General features: G+C 38.4%; 1 protein-coding gene across 1 annotated transcript in view; it reads right to left on the bottom strand.

The window, feature by feature from the left end:
* GADL1 (glutamate decarboxylase like 1) overlaps positions 1-16,337 on the bottom strand; it is a 506,342-nt gene that overhangs the window by 114,363 nt on the left and 375,642 nt on the right. The window contains exons 6-11 of the mRNA XM_079113990.1: positions 15,034-15,160; positions 12,721-12,811; positions 9,022-9,128; positions 7,894-8,009; positions 2,358-2,437; positions 2,180-2,234 (exon numbers count right to left, since the gene is read on the bottom strand). Of these exons, the coding sequence (XP_078970116.1) occupies positions 2,180-2,234; positions 2,358-2,437; positions 7,894-8,009; positions 9,022-9,128; positions 12,721-12,811; positions 15,034-15,160 (576 nt within the window). The remainder of the gene's footprint in view (positions 1-2,179; positions 2,235-2,357; positions 2,438-7,893; positions 8,010-9,021; positions 9,129-12,720; positions 12,812-15,033; positions 15,161-16,337) is intronic.

The following is a 16,337-nucleotide window of genomic DNA, read 5'->3' as shown; positions in this document are numbered from 1 at the left end:
TGCCTTGCATGTATAAACTGCTTCCTGAGGGAAATCAAATAGGGATGAGGAAACATTTTTCTTTATAGGAGAGTGCCTGACAATAAATAAAGAAGGAATGAGAAACTGAATTAGAACATCCGTTAATGAAATAATGGGCCTAGACAATGACCACCAATGGCAGCAAAATCCATGTGGTGAGGGACTGACTATGGGCTTTATAATAGGTGGTCTGACACCAAACCCCACTGCAGTGTTAGCACAAAGAGGGAAATGGGATATGTCCAGACAGAAGGACAAAAGGAAAACTTCCTGGTTAAAAAAAAATCCAACTTAAATCTCACTGAGTCTCAAGATCTAAATTCTACACTACAGACAGGGTGGTGGGGAGCACTTAGAGTTTCAATTCTTGATGCAATCTACAAAATCCATAATATGGAACACTCTACCAGACAAAAGACCTGGCTTCTTTAACAAATTGATGGTAGGAGATAAACAAGGAGGTATAAGCTATGGATCAGAAAAGACTTATGTGATATATTAACCAAATGCAATGTGTGGACCTTGTTTGAATCCTGATTTAAACAGGCCAATTATTTTTTAAAAGGCAATGGGGAAATTTTTAATATAGAGTGAATATTTGATGGTATTAAAAAATTTAAGTTTTTAAATATAATCATGGTTTTTTTTTAAAAGAGTACATATCTCTTACAGATATTCTCAGTGATTTATAGATGGACTGAGATAATGTCAGAGCTTGCTTCACACTAGTCCCATGGTGATGAGAGGGCATGGGGTGTGGATGAAGCAGAAGGGAGAAGGAGCTGATGAGGACTAGGAAACTATCAGCATTCCCTACCAAGGAGAATCCATGACATCATCAAAGTTCTCTTTGACAAGAATTTCTGTAGAATACTAAGACTCAAAACCAGTATCTGTGGTTCAAAGCCAGTATTCTGCAGAATTTTACACAAATGTCAAAGGCGTATGCTAATCTGAACCACCAGATTATTATCACATCTACTTGTCCTTGGAATGGCAAGAATAAATACATAAATAAATAAATAAATAAATAAATACATAAATAAATGCAGATTTCAGGATACACACCTGAAGCCAATACAGCCACAAGAACAGCAGAATTGTTTAAATATAGACTTTAAACCAAATAAAGTAACCTAACATGTGCCAGGACAAGGTGATTTTTATGAAAATTTGAAAAAAAAAAAAAAAAAAAAAAACCCTGATGAGTACAAGAACAGAAATACAATATTAAAACTTTTTAAAAAATTAACCCATCATTTCTTAGAGTGTGAACTCCTATGAAAATAGGTATACTTACATCCCAGATCAGAAGCTGGGCTTTTTAATTTTCCTGGGCCTCATCATTTGCTACCTGTTGGGAAGTTACTGGAAAATTATCTGAAACTCCATTAGCAAGGGAGGAAGTGGGGAGGCAGTGAGATAGGTGTACCAAATCCAGGAGATTTTTGGTCCAAAGAGCAAATGGTTGGCACCAAAATAATGAGCTTTCTCTTCAAAAAGCAGGTACAGGGTCATGCCCTGTCTTCTCTAACAGCAGGCATTTTAGCTTTAATATATTCTAGCAGGTGAGGAAGACAGGACATTCTACCTTCTGAAATGCTAGACCCAGATCCAGTTTGAGGGGGCACTAATGGATGGACTTTGGGTTGAAAGCAACTGGGAGAAGAGATGGATCAAGAAGTCAACAATCATTGTGAATGCAGCCAACTGGTTTGGCCTACAGATTTCTGGGAGAAGGAGCTATACAGCAGAGTGGATGCTGGGCCTCTGCTGGAGAGGCTAAGTTCATCTTTAGGGCTTATTCTTGCCCGGAAATCTGAATACGGTGATGTCAGTGTTTTAAAAGGCTCAGACCACCTGGGAATGAGTATATCCAACAAATTCCACAGACCATGGAGAGCCAACCACCTGGAAATAGAACATCTGTAAATGAGTTTCCTTATTTTAACTCCAACATGTTCTCTTCTCTCTCCCACACATAGAAATGGGTTTGGCTGTTTGCATTCTTTCCATTTCTCTCTCTCTCTCTTTCTCTCTCTCTCCCCAGATGCACACATATGCACTTGTGCTTGCTCGTTCCCTCTCTCTCTCTCTCTCTCTCTCTCTCTCTCTCAGTCTTGCTCTCGCTCTCTCTCTCTTTCTCTCCCCCTCTCACCTCTTTTCTGGCTTGCCAGATTTGCTTCTCCAGTTCTTCAGGTATCATTTTACCTCTAAAGGACATAGATGTAAGACTTTCAGTTACATTTAGTAATCAACAGGCAATGGTTACTGCTTTGGAAACAGTATGAGTTTTTCCCTCCAACCACCAGGCTTCCAGATCCTGTCCCCATTACCTTCCATCTGTTTCCACAAAGCACACATTCTGGGTACCAATTCCAAGAAAAGACGCTGCTTTCTTCATGGAGTAATGACACTAAATTAAAGGGGTAAGAGGGGAGGGGGAGAAATGAATGCATAGCATGAAAAATGTATTAGTTTTTATCTAAATGAGCCTGTCTTTAGAGTTGACCACAATATTTGGAACATTATTGCATAAGAGAAAAAGATAACAGTAATTTAATTGAGTTCCTAAGTGTAATGACTGAGAACATTGACTTTGGGGTCGAGAAACCAGGATTTATGAACAAATAATGCACATGCTCTGCACCTCAGTTTGCTAATCTATAAAGGGATTGTATCAAGAAATGTCTACTCCATCAGCTTGTTAGAGAATGAAAGGGTTCAAAATACAAAAAGGGCTGAACACAAACCCTAACAATGGAACAAACTTGGTCACCGTGGTTATTATTCTTTATAACGTGGAGAAAATTTTCTCTTGATGCTCGAAGGCTCACTATTAATGGAAACTTAGAATCTAGTCCACTGCTGACTCAAAATCCTCTTAGGAGAAAGTAAGACTGTATATCAAAGACTGCAAAAACAAACTGAAGAATTTAATTATTTCCAAGAGAAAACAATGGGTTATAAATGCTGATCAGACACTTGATCAGTCTTATTTAATACAGAACATAAGGCAGAAATTAAACACATAGGAGTGAGACTAAAGTCCTAAAAACAAAACTAGTATTAATGTATAGACATTCTACTTAATCAGCTGTGGCATGAAGGAGGCTAATAGATGGTTCTGGAATGAGATCTGGTCCTTTTCTTATTAGCAAATAGTGGAATATTCTTTAGATTATTGGGCCTTCCCCCCACCCCACCACATGTAGCCTTTAAAATAATTAGCATTCAAACATTGGAGATGTCGTTCTTTATATATTAGTGAGGACAGGTGGTCAATTAATTCTTTCTCATGCCAGAAAAATGAAGGTGCTAAAGGACATTATTGTACCAAAAAAACCTTAGTAATTTAATTTGTAGGTATGAATACATTAAAAGAGTAGTCATGCCTTCACACTTAACTTGATGTATTCCTTCAAATGTGGTAATTTTTTCCTTCTTTTGTCAAGAGAGTTTTATTGGGAGCTCTTTTTTTAACTCTGTAAAAATAAAATGCAGAGGTAACACCATCAGGAAAAAATGAGGCCATCTTAAATAATTAATTTCCAAATATCAAATAGGACACATCCAAAATGCCTATAGGATGTATTTATTTTGGGTTGTTACAAGAACATATGCACATTGAAGAGTAATACTGTACATGAAAATGTAATTAATTCTCTACTTGATACATCAGCCTATGCAGTTTGGAGGTAACAGGCCTGCCATAGCTAAGGTGACATAGCTAAGGTGAATTATTTCTCACCAGAGATTTGAGCTCTGGCAACCAAATAGCTATTGATTTCATAATGATAAATACTAGCTTACCCCCATAGACATCTGACTATAAGGAAAATCATAGTGCCTTACCCCCGAGAAATAGCAAAATATCTCTAACCAATAGCTCTTCTGAATAAAAATCTTGTAATCAGACTAAGAATAGCTTCAGCAGAGCTGTCTTTAAGTACCTCAGGGCAAAGTACAGCCCAAAGTCAATCTCAAATGGATAGGGACAGATAAAAAGTCTGTAAAATTGAAGTTTAAACATCTGAAAACAGACAAGAAGGAAAGAACCCTGGAAGGGGAAAAGAAAGAGAAAGGGGGATGCTTCTGACATGCTGAGTAGTTTCAAGGCAAGGAAAAACCTGGAAGGCTGGAATTCAGAAGTAACCACAGCATTTAGAAACAAACGGCAGTTGTTTCCACTACTGGCAAAAGATAAGGCAGTCGTTCTAAGACCTGATCTCCCTGTAGATTTCATAAATCTACAGAAGAAGCAAAAATCTCAGCGGGTACTCATTTCTATAAAGATAAAACAGAAAGTGCCTACATGAAAGACAGCATTGAGCTGAAGTTTTACTTTCTGGTTCCTGCAAGGATTTTTTTTTTTTTTTTTTTCTATGACCTTGGATTTCTCAGTGAACTACTGCTCTCTCCTCAATGTGCTCTGTGCCCTGGATATGTGGACTCCTTTCAGGGCTGACTATTTTGATATTCAAATTAGCTGGAAGGGAGAGTGGAGTTGATAAATGCTACATATTAAGGAAGGAAGAAATGAAATATCTAGGGGATTTCTCCAAAAACACACCACAGATTCAATTCCTAAAGAGACCAGAACCAGAATCCAGATTGATGGACTTAGCCTCATGTTCATCAGGAGAGCTCAAGGAACCTCTTTGTGCCTTTTGAGAAGATTGGAGGTAACACCCCAGCCCAACGCAGTAAGGCACCAGGGTGCAGAGTGTAAAGAGGCAAAACCCTCAGCCACGTGCCCCTAACATCTTAATTGTTCCCTCCGGCAATGACCCTGCTAAAGATGAACTGGTCCCATTTGTCACTGGCCTGGGAGGTGAGTTTCTTTGTACTTTTCACTTTTCAATGACAGACAATGAACACTATTTTATGTGGATTCCCAAAATGATTTGAATTACTCAGGAACTTTACAAACCTAATATCTCCACATGCCTATATCAAAGTACTAACCAAGTCATAAATTTATTACTTCAATTATTTTTCTCCAATAAGTTCCTTTAGCACCTAGGAGGCTACTTCGGATATATTGACAGCACAAGTTTGACCCTATTAGATTCTGCAGATCTCTATCAACAGCTGGATCAGAATTCAAACCTGAACAATGCAAAAATGCCTTCAGTTGGGGGGAATACAGTGTACATTTGATGGTGCAAGACAGAGATGAAGTCACCTGGGGCAGCATGAAAACGGGCGGAGGTGACCCAACAAGACAGTAAGGAACACAACCTCTGGGCCATGGACCACACACCTAAAAGAAAACATTGAAGATCTAGCAAAAACAAAACAAAGAAAAGTTCCATAGGGTTTAAGACTGTTTAGTAAACACAACGTTCTTTAACTTTTTAAACAAAACAAAATAGATCAAACCGTTACAATAAGCAGTGAAGGTAGTCATTAAAATATAAATTAAAGTACTGAAAATGCTATGTCACAGTGTCTTCAGGCAGAGCAGGGAAGGAATGAGCTAAAAGGTAGAGTCTGGAGGGAGGGGTGGAAACATATATTCAAGGCCACAGTGGGCTCACAGGGATAGAAATTATCTGGGAATTCACATCCAGCTCTTGATTTTTCTGGCACCAGCTTCTGCAGACTTGTTATCCATGGCATGCATTTTGGCTCTTTCTGGGAAAAACAAAAACAAAAACAAAAACAAACAATCTCACTGAGTCCCAAGTTCTGGTTCTATAATGACATGAGAACTCCATTTCTTGTCACTCTCTGTTCTCCAACCACACCTGTGTTACTGGTCTTTCCCAGGTGTGATGTTTAGTCAAGTCTTCAACATGATTTATTCCCCCTTTTCAGGGCAATTATGTCAGAAAGAAAAATCCAGAAAAATTTAAACCAAAATGAAAAATTCAAAGGGCAAAAATAAAGGCATTGAACAGATAGCCGTGCCCCAATTCATCGGCTTTCCCAGGCTTGGAAAATCCAAACTGGCAATCCAAACACTGAAGAGTTGGTGCTTTCTTGATCTGCTGGAGTTCCTCAGACTGAAATATCCAAGCTGGAACCTGGAGAGGGAAACCCTATTCTACAATAATCCCAAATAACCGGTTACGTTCCCCAGCTGTCCACATTACCATTCTCTTTCTACAGAAAGAACATGGTATGAAGAAGGGTCAGGGTGGCTGGGTCAAGGATCTGAACAGATGACACTTCCAAGAGGATTCTTCTCAGGTGCCTCCAACTCCTACTCTGCACCTTAGTACTGATGCAAATAGTGATGGTTAGACAAGACAGGAGGAAAACATGGGGGTGGATGGGTTTCCTTGCACTTTGGATCACTTTGGGCACAATTTATTCTTTTGCAATAATAAAGTAACTTTTGTTCTTAGAATAAAATAACAGATTTGGGAAATCCCAGCAGGAAATAATAGAGATTTCAGATTTCGCCCACCTCAAGTTTGTGATAAGAGACCTCATATTCCCATAGAAGGTGAAGAAGTTAAACTTTCTGTCAGGGACCTGGAAAGGAAGCAGTGACAGAAGGACAAAGGCACCCACTGGAATCACACAGAAATAGAAAAAGGAAAAAATAAGAATCTTCTAGATAAGACTGTACTTAACTGTGCCATCCATTTCTACCTGCCTCTTATAGGTGGCTCATTCTCCTACTATTAATAATAGCTAATATTTTTGACCTCCATGATGTCCCAGATTCATTTAGTCTTTGCAACAACTCACTCATCAGTGATGACTATGAGGTGCCTGGGCCACCTCATGGGACCAACTCTTCACTGCTATCTGTATCTTCCTGGTGACTGCAGCAAGTTTCCTTAAAGGTATAGCTTATTTCCCATAGATCTGGGTTCAGAAATGAGACTTACTTTGTCATGAAAATGATGAAGAGGTGACAATGTGCCAGTTCTGAGGCTAAGACTCAAGAAGCCCAGTATGTTGCCATATTGTTGATCACCTTCACCATTGCCATGAGAACACACCAAGACTTACATGCCAGGGGCTAACAGATTCATGGGGTAGAGGGGAGACACAACAGTTGTCCTGGCTGGGCCACTCCTACATCAGCAATTGACCAGCCAGTCCCTGGACATGTAAGGGAGCCCAGCCAAGGACTGAAGAACTGCCCAGCTATCCTGAGACTTGTAAATGATAATATATAGTTATAGTTCTATGCTACTAGGTTTTAGCATAATGTATTAGTTATGAGGACTGATACACTCATTTTTACAAATTAGGAAACTGAGGCACAGAGAAGTTAATTGACTTATCCAAAGTCACTCAAATAGCAAGTGATGGAGATGGTTACTGGATCCAGGCAGCCCAGCTCAAAGTCAATGCATGAATCTACAACCTGACCTTGCGCTTTAGTGAAGAGTAATATTAGAGACAGGAGACAGTGGCAACATCCGATTATGTGTGCATGTGTTTGTATGTGTGTGTGTGTAATGTTAATTGTTACCAAATATCTTCCTTTCACCTTGAAAATGAAAATGTGAACCCATTATATTAGCCAGATAAAGCAATTTTACAAGAAAATGTGAGTAGAAAACAAATAGCTGAGAACAGTAGTAATCATATAAGTTCTAATACACAAGATACTCAAAGAGAAAATTCAAAGATAGCACTTTGAATGGAAGATTCTTAACTCAAAGAAAATATAACAGACCTCAAATTGTTTTTTTAAAAAGTGGTGTACAAAATTGAGTAGCCAGGGGTTTAATACTAGGCCCATCAGAATTTCCTTTAGAAAGCAGTATTATATAATACTTAGGCTTATTAATCATGAGTGTATAGGATACAGTTACAACAAGGGTCCTCAAACAAATAAGTTTTCTTAAATAATTCATTATCAGAAAAATGTATGTTTAATTACTAAGAATAATGTTTTACCTCTGCAGATGTGAAAAGGATTAATCTTGGCAACCCGAAAAGTCCCTTTTCTTTAATATCAGGACAATATTTGTATCTAGCTAAATTCATTGCATACATATTGGACACTGAACCACCTGCAAAAACAAAATTTAAATGTCATACTTATGGCCTGAAGTTATAGTACCTAAAGTACTGAATAGAGTAGAAAGCAGGGATGGCCATGACTGCTCTAGGCTAAAGCTGTCAATGTGAAAGTCACCCAAATACCACCCTCCACCCGTTACTCTGAATATTTCACTTATTCCTTAATCTCCAACTCCAGAACCCTTTCAGTCTCAGCAAATACAGAAACTTCGGTCTATTTTCTCATTCCAGTGATTTTTCCACACTTAAAAGCTTTCAGTGTTTGAGCTTCAAAATTAGGGTCAGTGCCCAAGTACCCATAATTTTCTTTTCTTTCTTTTTTTTTTTTTTTTTTTTTTTTTTTTTTTTTTTTTTTTTCGGTACTGGGAATTGAACACAGGGGGCACATAGCCCTTAAGCCATAGCCCCAGCACTTTTTATTTTTTATTTTGAAACAGGGTCTCGCTAAGTTGCTTAGGATCTCACTAAGTTGCTGAGGCTGGTCTTGAACTTGCTATCCTCCTTCCTCAGCCTCCCAAGTAGCTGGGATTGCAGGTGTGTGCCAGCATGTCTGGCCCACTTCTTCACATAATTAATAATATTTTTTCTGTCTGTCACTTGATCAAGAAAATTGAAATAAAAATATGTGCTCATCTCTGAATTGGAAAAAAGAATTATAAGATAAACAAATTCACTTTAGGAACTTTCTCTAGTAAAATTGGTTTAAAAATTTGGAGGGCTTAATATTGCCTTTCCAAATTCCCAACAGCAGACAAATTCGTTCGTGTTAGACATAAATCCTAAATTGTAGACATCTCATTTGTTAAGTATGTATGTCATTTATTTAGCATTTATGCAAAATATTATCACTCTGGAGAAAGGCATAAGCTATTTGCTTACCAAGTAGCATCTTTAATATCCAACTTTCTGTAATGTGTAAATCTGCAAGGAGTTGTTCCTCAAATGAATAAAATTTTAGATGCTCATAGTGGAAGGGTGATGGCAATAACTAATTGTACTCACCTGGGTTAAATATTCCATCCCCTTCTTTCCAGCCAATAAATTCAATCATTTTCTTCAGAACCGCTTCTTCCACTAACAGAAACACTGGGGACACCTCATACGTATAACTAGATAGATATAAAAAACACTTCACTTCTATGACTAGAGTCAAAACATCCCTTTGGTGTCCCAAGAAATGCACAGAGTTTCATTAAACCAAGTGGCTTCTGAGATGTAGGTTGTCTTTGGAAATTTATCCATTGAAAATAAAAGAATTGCTCCCTTAGTGATAACATTAGGCATGGTTAGATAATGCCAGAAGCCAGTGGTGTAGGGGACAGGCAACCTACTTCAGCAGCCCTAGTTGAGAAGGCACTTTCAATTCCACAAGGAGAGAACAAGACAGGGCATCAACATTCTTGGTATTAGCCATGGACAGTGGCATGTCAGTATCTGGATACTTTGGATGCTGCACTGGATGCTGATGTTGGTTGAAGAAACATCATCATCTTGGAAACCAGGTTTTATTAAGTTATTACAAGGAGTATACTAACAGGTCTAGATGTTTTTTGTAGAGCCATCCCTAACTGCAGCTTCCTCTACCGCACTCCCTGTATCAATACAGATAGTAAGGGTTCTGGGGGACGTTTCTCATTGTGTGATGGTTTGACTGCAAAGTCTATCCATCCCTCCTCAGTGAAGGTTATGTGGCTCTACTCTGGAATACTGTAGCCTTGCTACATCAGTCCTGACAGGAAATGCCTCAGCTGCAGGGAGCTGCCTCTTTCAGATCACATCCCTTCCTGTGGCACTCCATGCTTAATGACTGGTCACTCCAGAGATCTCTGAGTGAGATCCAGAGATCCACTCCAGAGATCTCTGAGCTGAGCTCATCATTGAGGCTGCACAGTAGCTTGACTTTTATCCCTGCCTGCTCCTGCATCCTGGTCCCCCACTTACCCAGCCACTCATGTTGATGACAAAGTTACATCCTAACGAACATCCCACTCACTACACTTCATCTTCACTCTTGATACAGTGACTTCCCAGGGAACCCAGATGACATTATTGCACTTTGTTTTATAATGTTTGAGTCTCTTTTTTCTCCAGATAACATGAGGATGACTAAACATCTCTAATCCCCTACTCAATTAGGTGATTACATTAAATTGTATCTGAATAAATGTGTTCTCTAAATATGTTGGCTAAGTAGATTCATTTAGATTTATAGTCACAGAATTCAATGCAATCATTTTAACATCTGGAAGGAAAAGCTTTGGAATGGAGGCAAAAACATTAAATATCTACTCTGTATCACTTACCTATGTGCCAAGAACTCTACAAATACTACACCATTTAAAAAACAAGATAGGTTCTGTTTTCAACCACACTATGAAAACAGTTTACATACACACTAGGAGTGCAAAAAACACATATATGTTCAGGTTTACCTAAAACATTAATAGAATAATCATTCAATTTTTTTTTTTTTTTTGTAATGAAGAGTTAGTATTACATGTACCATTGAAAACTAGCTCAACTCTGCACCTGGGAAAGGGCCTGCAGGTGGAGAGGATGTCAGAGAACACACTCAAGTACAGGAACACATTTTGAATGGATGTTTCAGTTTAGCAGCATTTTAACACTTACAAAAAGTTCTTTAAATTTTTTTTTCAGATTAAGTGTCTATGATAGCCAAGGATTCAAAGAGTTGTGCAATATTTTGGGGGTACAGGGACTGAACTCAGGGGCAGTTGACCACTGAGCCATCTTCCCAGCTCCCCAGTCCTATTTCGTATTTTATTTTGAGACAGGGTCTCACTGAGTTGCTTAGTACCTCACTTTTGCTGAACTCTTTGAACTTTGAACTCTTTGCTTTGAACTCTTGCCTCAGCCTCCCGAGCCACTGAGATTACAGGTGTGCGCAATCTCACCCAGTCAAAGAGTTGTGTAATCTTACTGCCTTTTCCAACTTATGTACTGCTTCCTTTTCTGCCACGGTAACTGGTTTTCACTCTCATTACTGCACCAAACATCTCTGAGGTCACCCATGGCTTCCATGTGGGTAACTGGGTGGACAATGTTCAGTCTTTGTCTTAACTAATTGCCCAACAACATACAACCCTAAACAAACTCTCCTGTCTTCCATGCAGACCCTCTTGATTTTCTCCTAGTCTCTCTTCCTGATGGGATGATTTTACTCCTAATCAATAATTGTTGGATGCCTCAAGGCCCAGTACAGAAGACAGCCCCCCTCCTCTCCTTATTGTACACTCTCTCCTCATGACAGTGATTCTCACTCTTTGCTGCTCATTAAAATTACATGCAAATATATCCCTATGTGGGACGTACCCATGGAAATTCATATTTAATTGGTCTGAGTTAGGATCCAGGCACCAACTTTTTTTTAAAGGTTCCCAAGTTGATTCTAATGGGCAGTGGGGATAAGAATCACTGGCTTCAGTAATCTCATCCATACCCACTCTTCATTCCAATTACTCTCATTTTACCAACAATTTTTTAATTCTTATGGATACCAGAATTTCAGGCCCATATATGTCTCAGCATAATTGGTCTATCTTCTTGGATATCTCAAAGTCCCTGCAAACTCAAATGTCCACAGTTGAACATTGAAGCCTTGATCTGGGTTTTTCCACTGCATACTTGAAAACTGGTTCCCTCTTCTGTATCCATGAGTGACATGACAATGAACCAACTAGGAAAGCCTGAAACTTAGGCATTATCTTAGAAACTTCCCTCTTATCTTCATTTTCAACATCCTACATATTATCCATTCGTTTATGTTCGAGCTTCCAAATATATTTTTTCTCTCTATCCCTTCCACTTTCACCTAAGTCCAAACTATTATTGTTTCTCACCTAAGGAAATCCTTCCCTAACTGATACCCTCAAATATACTTTCCAAATTTCTAGCAACTTTTTTAATAGCAAATGTCATCCAGTGATTTAGAGACCTTCAAGAACTTTCCAATGTACTTAGAATAACTCCAGGCTCTGCATGTCTGGCATCTTTCTCTTTCTCTCCCCCGTCTTGTCCTCCTCTACACTCCCTGTTGCTCTGTCAGCTACACCCACATTGACCTTTCCATTCATAGAGTATGTCATGCTGCCCCCACCACAGGGCCTTTGTATGTGCAACTCTCTCTACTGGAAACAGGTCCCTCCTATTTTATCCAGTTAACTCTTACTCATCCTTTAGCTCTTAGCTGTCACTTTTTCTGAGAAGACTTTCCTAAGTTCACAACTAGAAGAAACTTCCCCATTTACACTTATAGCACTATGTACCTCTCCTGCACATAAGAGTTTGGATTTTATACTAATACCATTTTTGACTAGCATGTCTCTTTCTCTAACCAGATTTTATGCTTCAGGAGGACAGAGTCAAAGTTTATTTTTATTCAAAGTCCCTCCCCGGCACTGAGCACAGATGGTTTTTCATGCAGAAATGAATGAAAAGCTACTTAGTTCATTTTCTCATCTGTTCAATGAAGGTAACATGGAGGTAGTTGCCTGCCTTACTCGTCTTTATGGTATAATTGTTCAAATCAAACAGCTCCTTGAACACTGGTATCATAAGACTGTTCCATAGTTTATGATACAAGAAACCATTAAACAGAAATTCATGAAATAAAATTGCATCTATTTAAGGAAACCTCTCTTATCCTTGTTAGGTGGGGAATTCTAGTAGCATGGTACTTACACGCTAGGGTTTAATGCTTCTGTCATAAATCGGGCCGCCAAGGAGTAATAGTCAAGTCCAGCATACAACTGGTTGAAAAATCTTGGGTGGTCTGTAAATTTAAAACAAAGTATTCACCTATGCAATAATCAAAAGAAAAATAGTATCAATACAATAATAACACAAATAAATCAGACAATGCAAGCGAGAAGACACAAAAGAATTTGCATAGCATGATCCAATTTATAGGACACTCAAAATCAGCAAAGCCACCTATGGAAAGAGACATTAGAATGCTGGGTATGCTGGGGAAGAAACTGTTACTGGGCAGGGGATTCAGGAGCCTCTGGGTCCTAGAAATGTCCTAAATGCTAACTTGGGTGGTGGTTTCATAGGTACAGATGTGTACGAATTCATTGAGCTGAGCATGTAAGATGTGCGCCCTTTATCAAACAGGAATTATATCTCAGTATTAAAAAGCATCCAAAAGGTGATTATATAGAAAAGCAATGTTGAAGACCTAGCTCATAACCCTTTCTTAAGTCTAAGTGAAACTCGAGCCTTCTCTTAAGAGCTCTGACAATGTCTTGCTCTTTACCATCCACATCCCACTTGAATCCTTGAGAAATGGATCTGAACACTGTTCAAGTACCTGCTGCCTTTGTCTTCAGAAAATAGCAGTGTCAACTTCCCTCACCTCAAAAGCATTTCACTCACCAACAGGGTTCACCTCAGGCTACAGGCTACAAGGGGCCTTTTCATTTTCCAGATTGGACTGTGTGGCTGGCATGTAGATGGAGATGTGACTCATCATGCCGCGTACATACACTTTCTGATTCAACTAACTTCAAATGTAGCCTCCTTTAAGATTCAACATCTAGTTCCAACTTTCCACTTTTTTTCCTTTTTTTTCCTCATGTGAAAGGTCTCAAAAGGTTCTTGGCTTTACACAGTGCAGATATTCACACCAAACACTGGGCTAACTGGCTTGACGTTCTCAGTCATAGGAAGCTCAGCAGGACAAAGAACAACGAGGCAGGGGGTCTAGTTCTAATTTTAGGAATTCCATTTTAGTTAGTGACCCCTCATTACAATTTACAGAATTTAACTTGCATGCTCTTCTTTCTTCTTTAAACTAGGGATTCAATAAAAAAAAAAAAAATCTCAAAAGAAAATGTCTTTTCAATTAAAACATGGAAAACTTCCTCTGATCTGGCAAAGGAAACCAGACATTGCTACAAGTAATTTTAATAAGATTTTTTTTAGTTCTGTGTTAATTTATGATTGATTTCCATGGTAACATTATGGAAAATATCCAGTAAACTGAAAAATCTACTGCATTAAATGTCATTCTACACTTCTGACATGCACTATAATAATAAGATATGTATCTCTGCTTTTGAAATGCTAACTGAGTTTTTGATACATACACCAGACTTTCCCAAGGGAATATAAACCAATTATATTTAGCCAGGATTTTATTATGTTCTTTCCACTAAATTTAGTCCAGTCTCAGAATTCACAAAGCATAATATGCCTATATGGTTTTCAGCACTGGATTACCTTCACAATCACACAGAGAAATGCATACTTTGGAAAGTTATTCTCCCACTTTTGGAACTTGCTCATTGGGTGACTAAGTCATTAACAGTCAAGTTGGAAGAGTGCTTTCATGTATGACTGATGTCAAGTCACTACATTTATAACAGATCACAGTGGCTATGGGATTTATTGTGAAGCAATTGCAGCAAAACTTGCCACACATTCATTTTTCATTTTTCTTACATCTGCCTGAAGGTTTTCATTTTTTGATCCTGCCAGATTTGATAAAAATAATTTAGTGATTAGCAACTTCCAAGAGTTAATCAGTGTCTTCCAGATAAATCTCTTCCTGTTTATATTACAGATACGTTCTTGAACATATTTTTTTGCATAGTATAGACCAGCCATAAAGACTTAAAATCCCTTAGCAAATTCATAGAATCAAAACATCATTTGCCAGTTTGGACCAACTCAAGAAATAATAAGTAGCAGTGATAAAAATATATGGTCTTGTTTATAAAGGGAGGACGGGGTTTGGCAGGGAACAGATAATATTTACATTAAAATACCAACATCAAAATTTTTCCTATTATCTTTGAACTTGACAACAAACCTGGGTTAGGAATTAAATGAACCATTGTAAAAACATAACCACAATTTTTTTTTTTTTTTTGTCTAGGTTTCTCATCCAATAAACATTATCAGACTCACTCTTTTAAGAGGTAAATAAATGTTTTAAAAATTTAAGAACTTCTCAAAGTGCAGTTCAAGGAAGTAAAACAAGGTTCTTACTTGTTTTGACACTGAAGCGTATGACATCCTGGCAGAGTTTCAACAGCCGGTCACATGGCTCGCCTGTGTCTCTCATCTCCAAGTCAAGAAGTTGTTTCAGTTGTTCAGGAGGCTGCCACTCACACACCTGGAGATTCAGCAGCAGCATGTAATTAACCAAACATGGCAGAAGCCCAGGATGGAAAAGATATTAGCATCTACCTGGCCCTTATGAAGCTCCCAGGCAATTGGGAGACATGGAGATTTGAGAATGTCACTCTACTTCAGCTCAAAAAGAGTTATAAGAATAATGCAGATATGGTTGGGACAGAGGAGAGGTCCCATCTTAAATCTTCATGGTCAAAAATTTCCTGGGGGAATTGATATCCAAGTGACACAAAATAATAATAATAATAATAATAAAAAAAATGAATCAAGCTAAAGTTACCTGTCCATTACCCAATCTTTATCAGTGGCCCCCTTTCTCTACTCTTCTTGTCTCCACAGCATTTATAATGTTCCAACATACTGTCTTGCTCACTTATTATGTCCTACATCATCTTTGTGAAAGTGAAGACCTTGGTCTATTCATTCACTGATCCCAAGCAAGTGACATAGAGTCTGTTGTTACACAATAGGTGCTCAATATAGGTGCGTTGAATAAGTAGATGAATAAGTGGAGAGATAAAGCTAAATCATGGTAGGGTTTATGAAACCTACTACTGAGTTTGACTTGGCTCTATGAAACCCACTGATAGGGGAAGAAAATGGTCAGGGGAAGAAAATGGTCATGTGTGTTTTAGACAATAGCTTTAGTTGCTATGTGGAAATTCCAAATGAATTGCAAATAGAAGGAAATTGTATTAGAGCAGGAAAGAGAAGGTGGTTATCTGGATGAGGGTAGGTGCTGTAGTAAAGAAGAATATAATTTTAGAGGTATTTAGAATGCAGAATCAATAGAACATGGGGATGAGTTAGATTTTAAGGATGAAAAAGAGGGACAAGTCAAGGAGAATTCTGAAGTTTCTGTCTTGGACACAATATCTTATGGTCTTGTGGGCTATCAAGAGAAAGATCTGGTTGAAGGTAGGGTGAGGATGATGAGTTTTGAGCATATTTAGTTCAAGGCACCCTTAGAACATGCAAAACGGGTGTAATAGCCAGTCTGAGGCTTTTATGAAATATTACGGTCAAAGTTCCATGCTACATGATTATATGGCAGTGGATGGATGTCATAGCCCAGAGAGAAACTACAGGGAGGAGGAGACGGCACAGGAACACATAAGGGATGTGCATGGGAGCTGACCTCATAGGTGGAGGACAGG

Source organism: Sciurus vulgaris, assembly GCF_902686455.1.
Source record: "Sciurus vulgaris genome assembly, chromosome: 16".
Classification (NCBI taxonomy): domain Eukaryota; kingdom Metazoa; phylum Chordata; class Mammalia; order Rodentia; family Sciuridae; genus Sciurus; species Sciurus vulgaris.
This window is presented reverse-complemented; position numbering and strand designations above follow the sequence as displayed.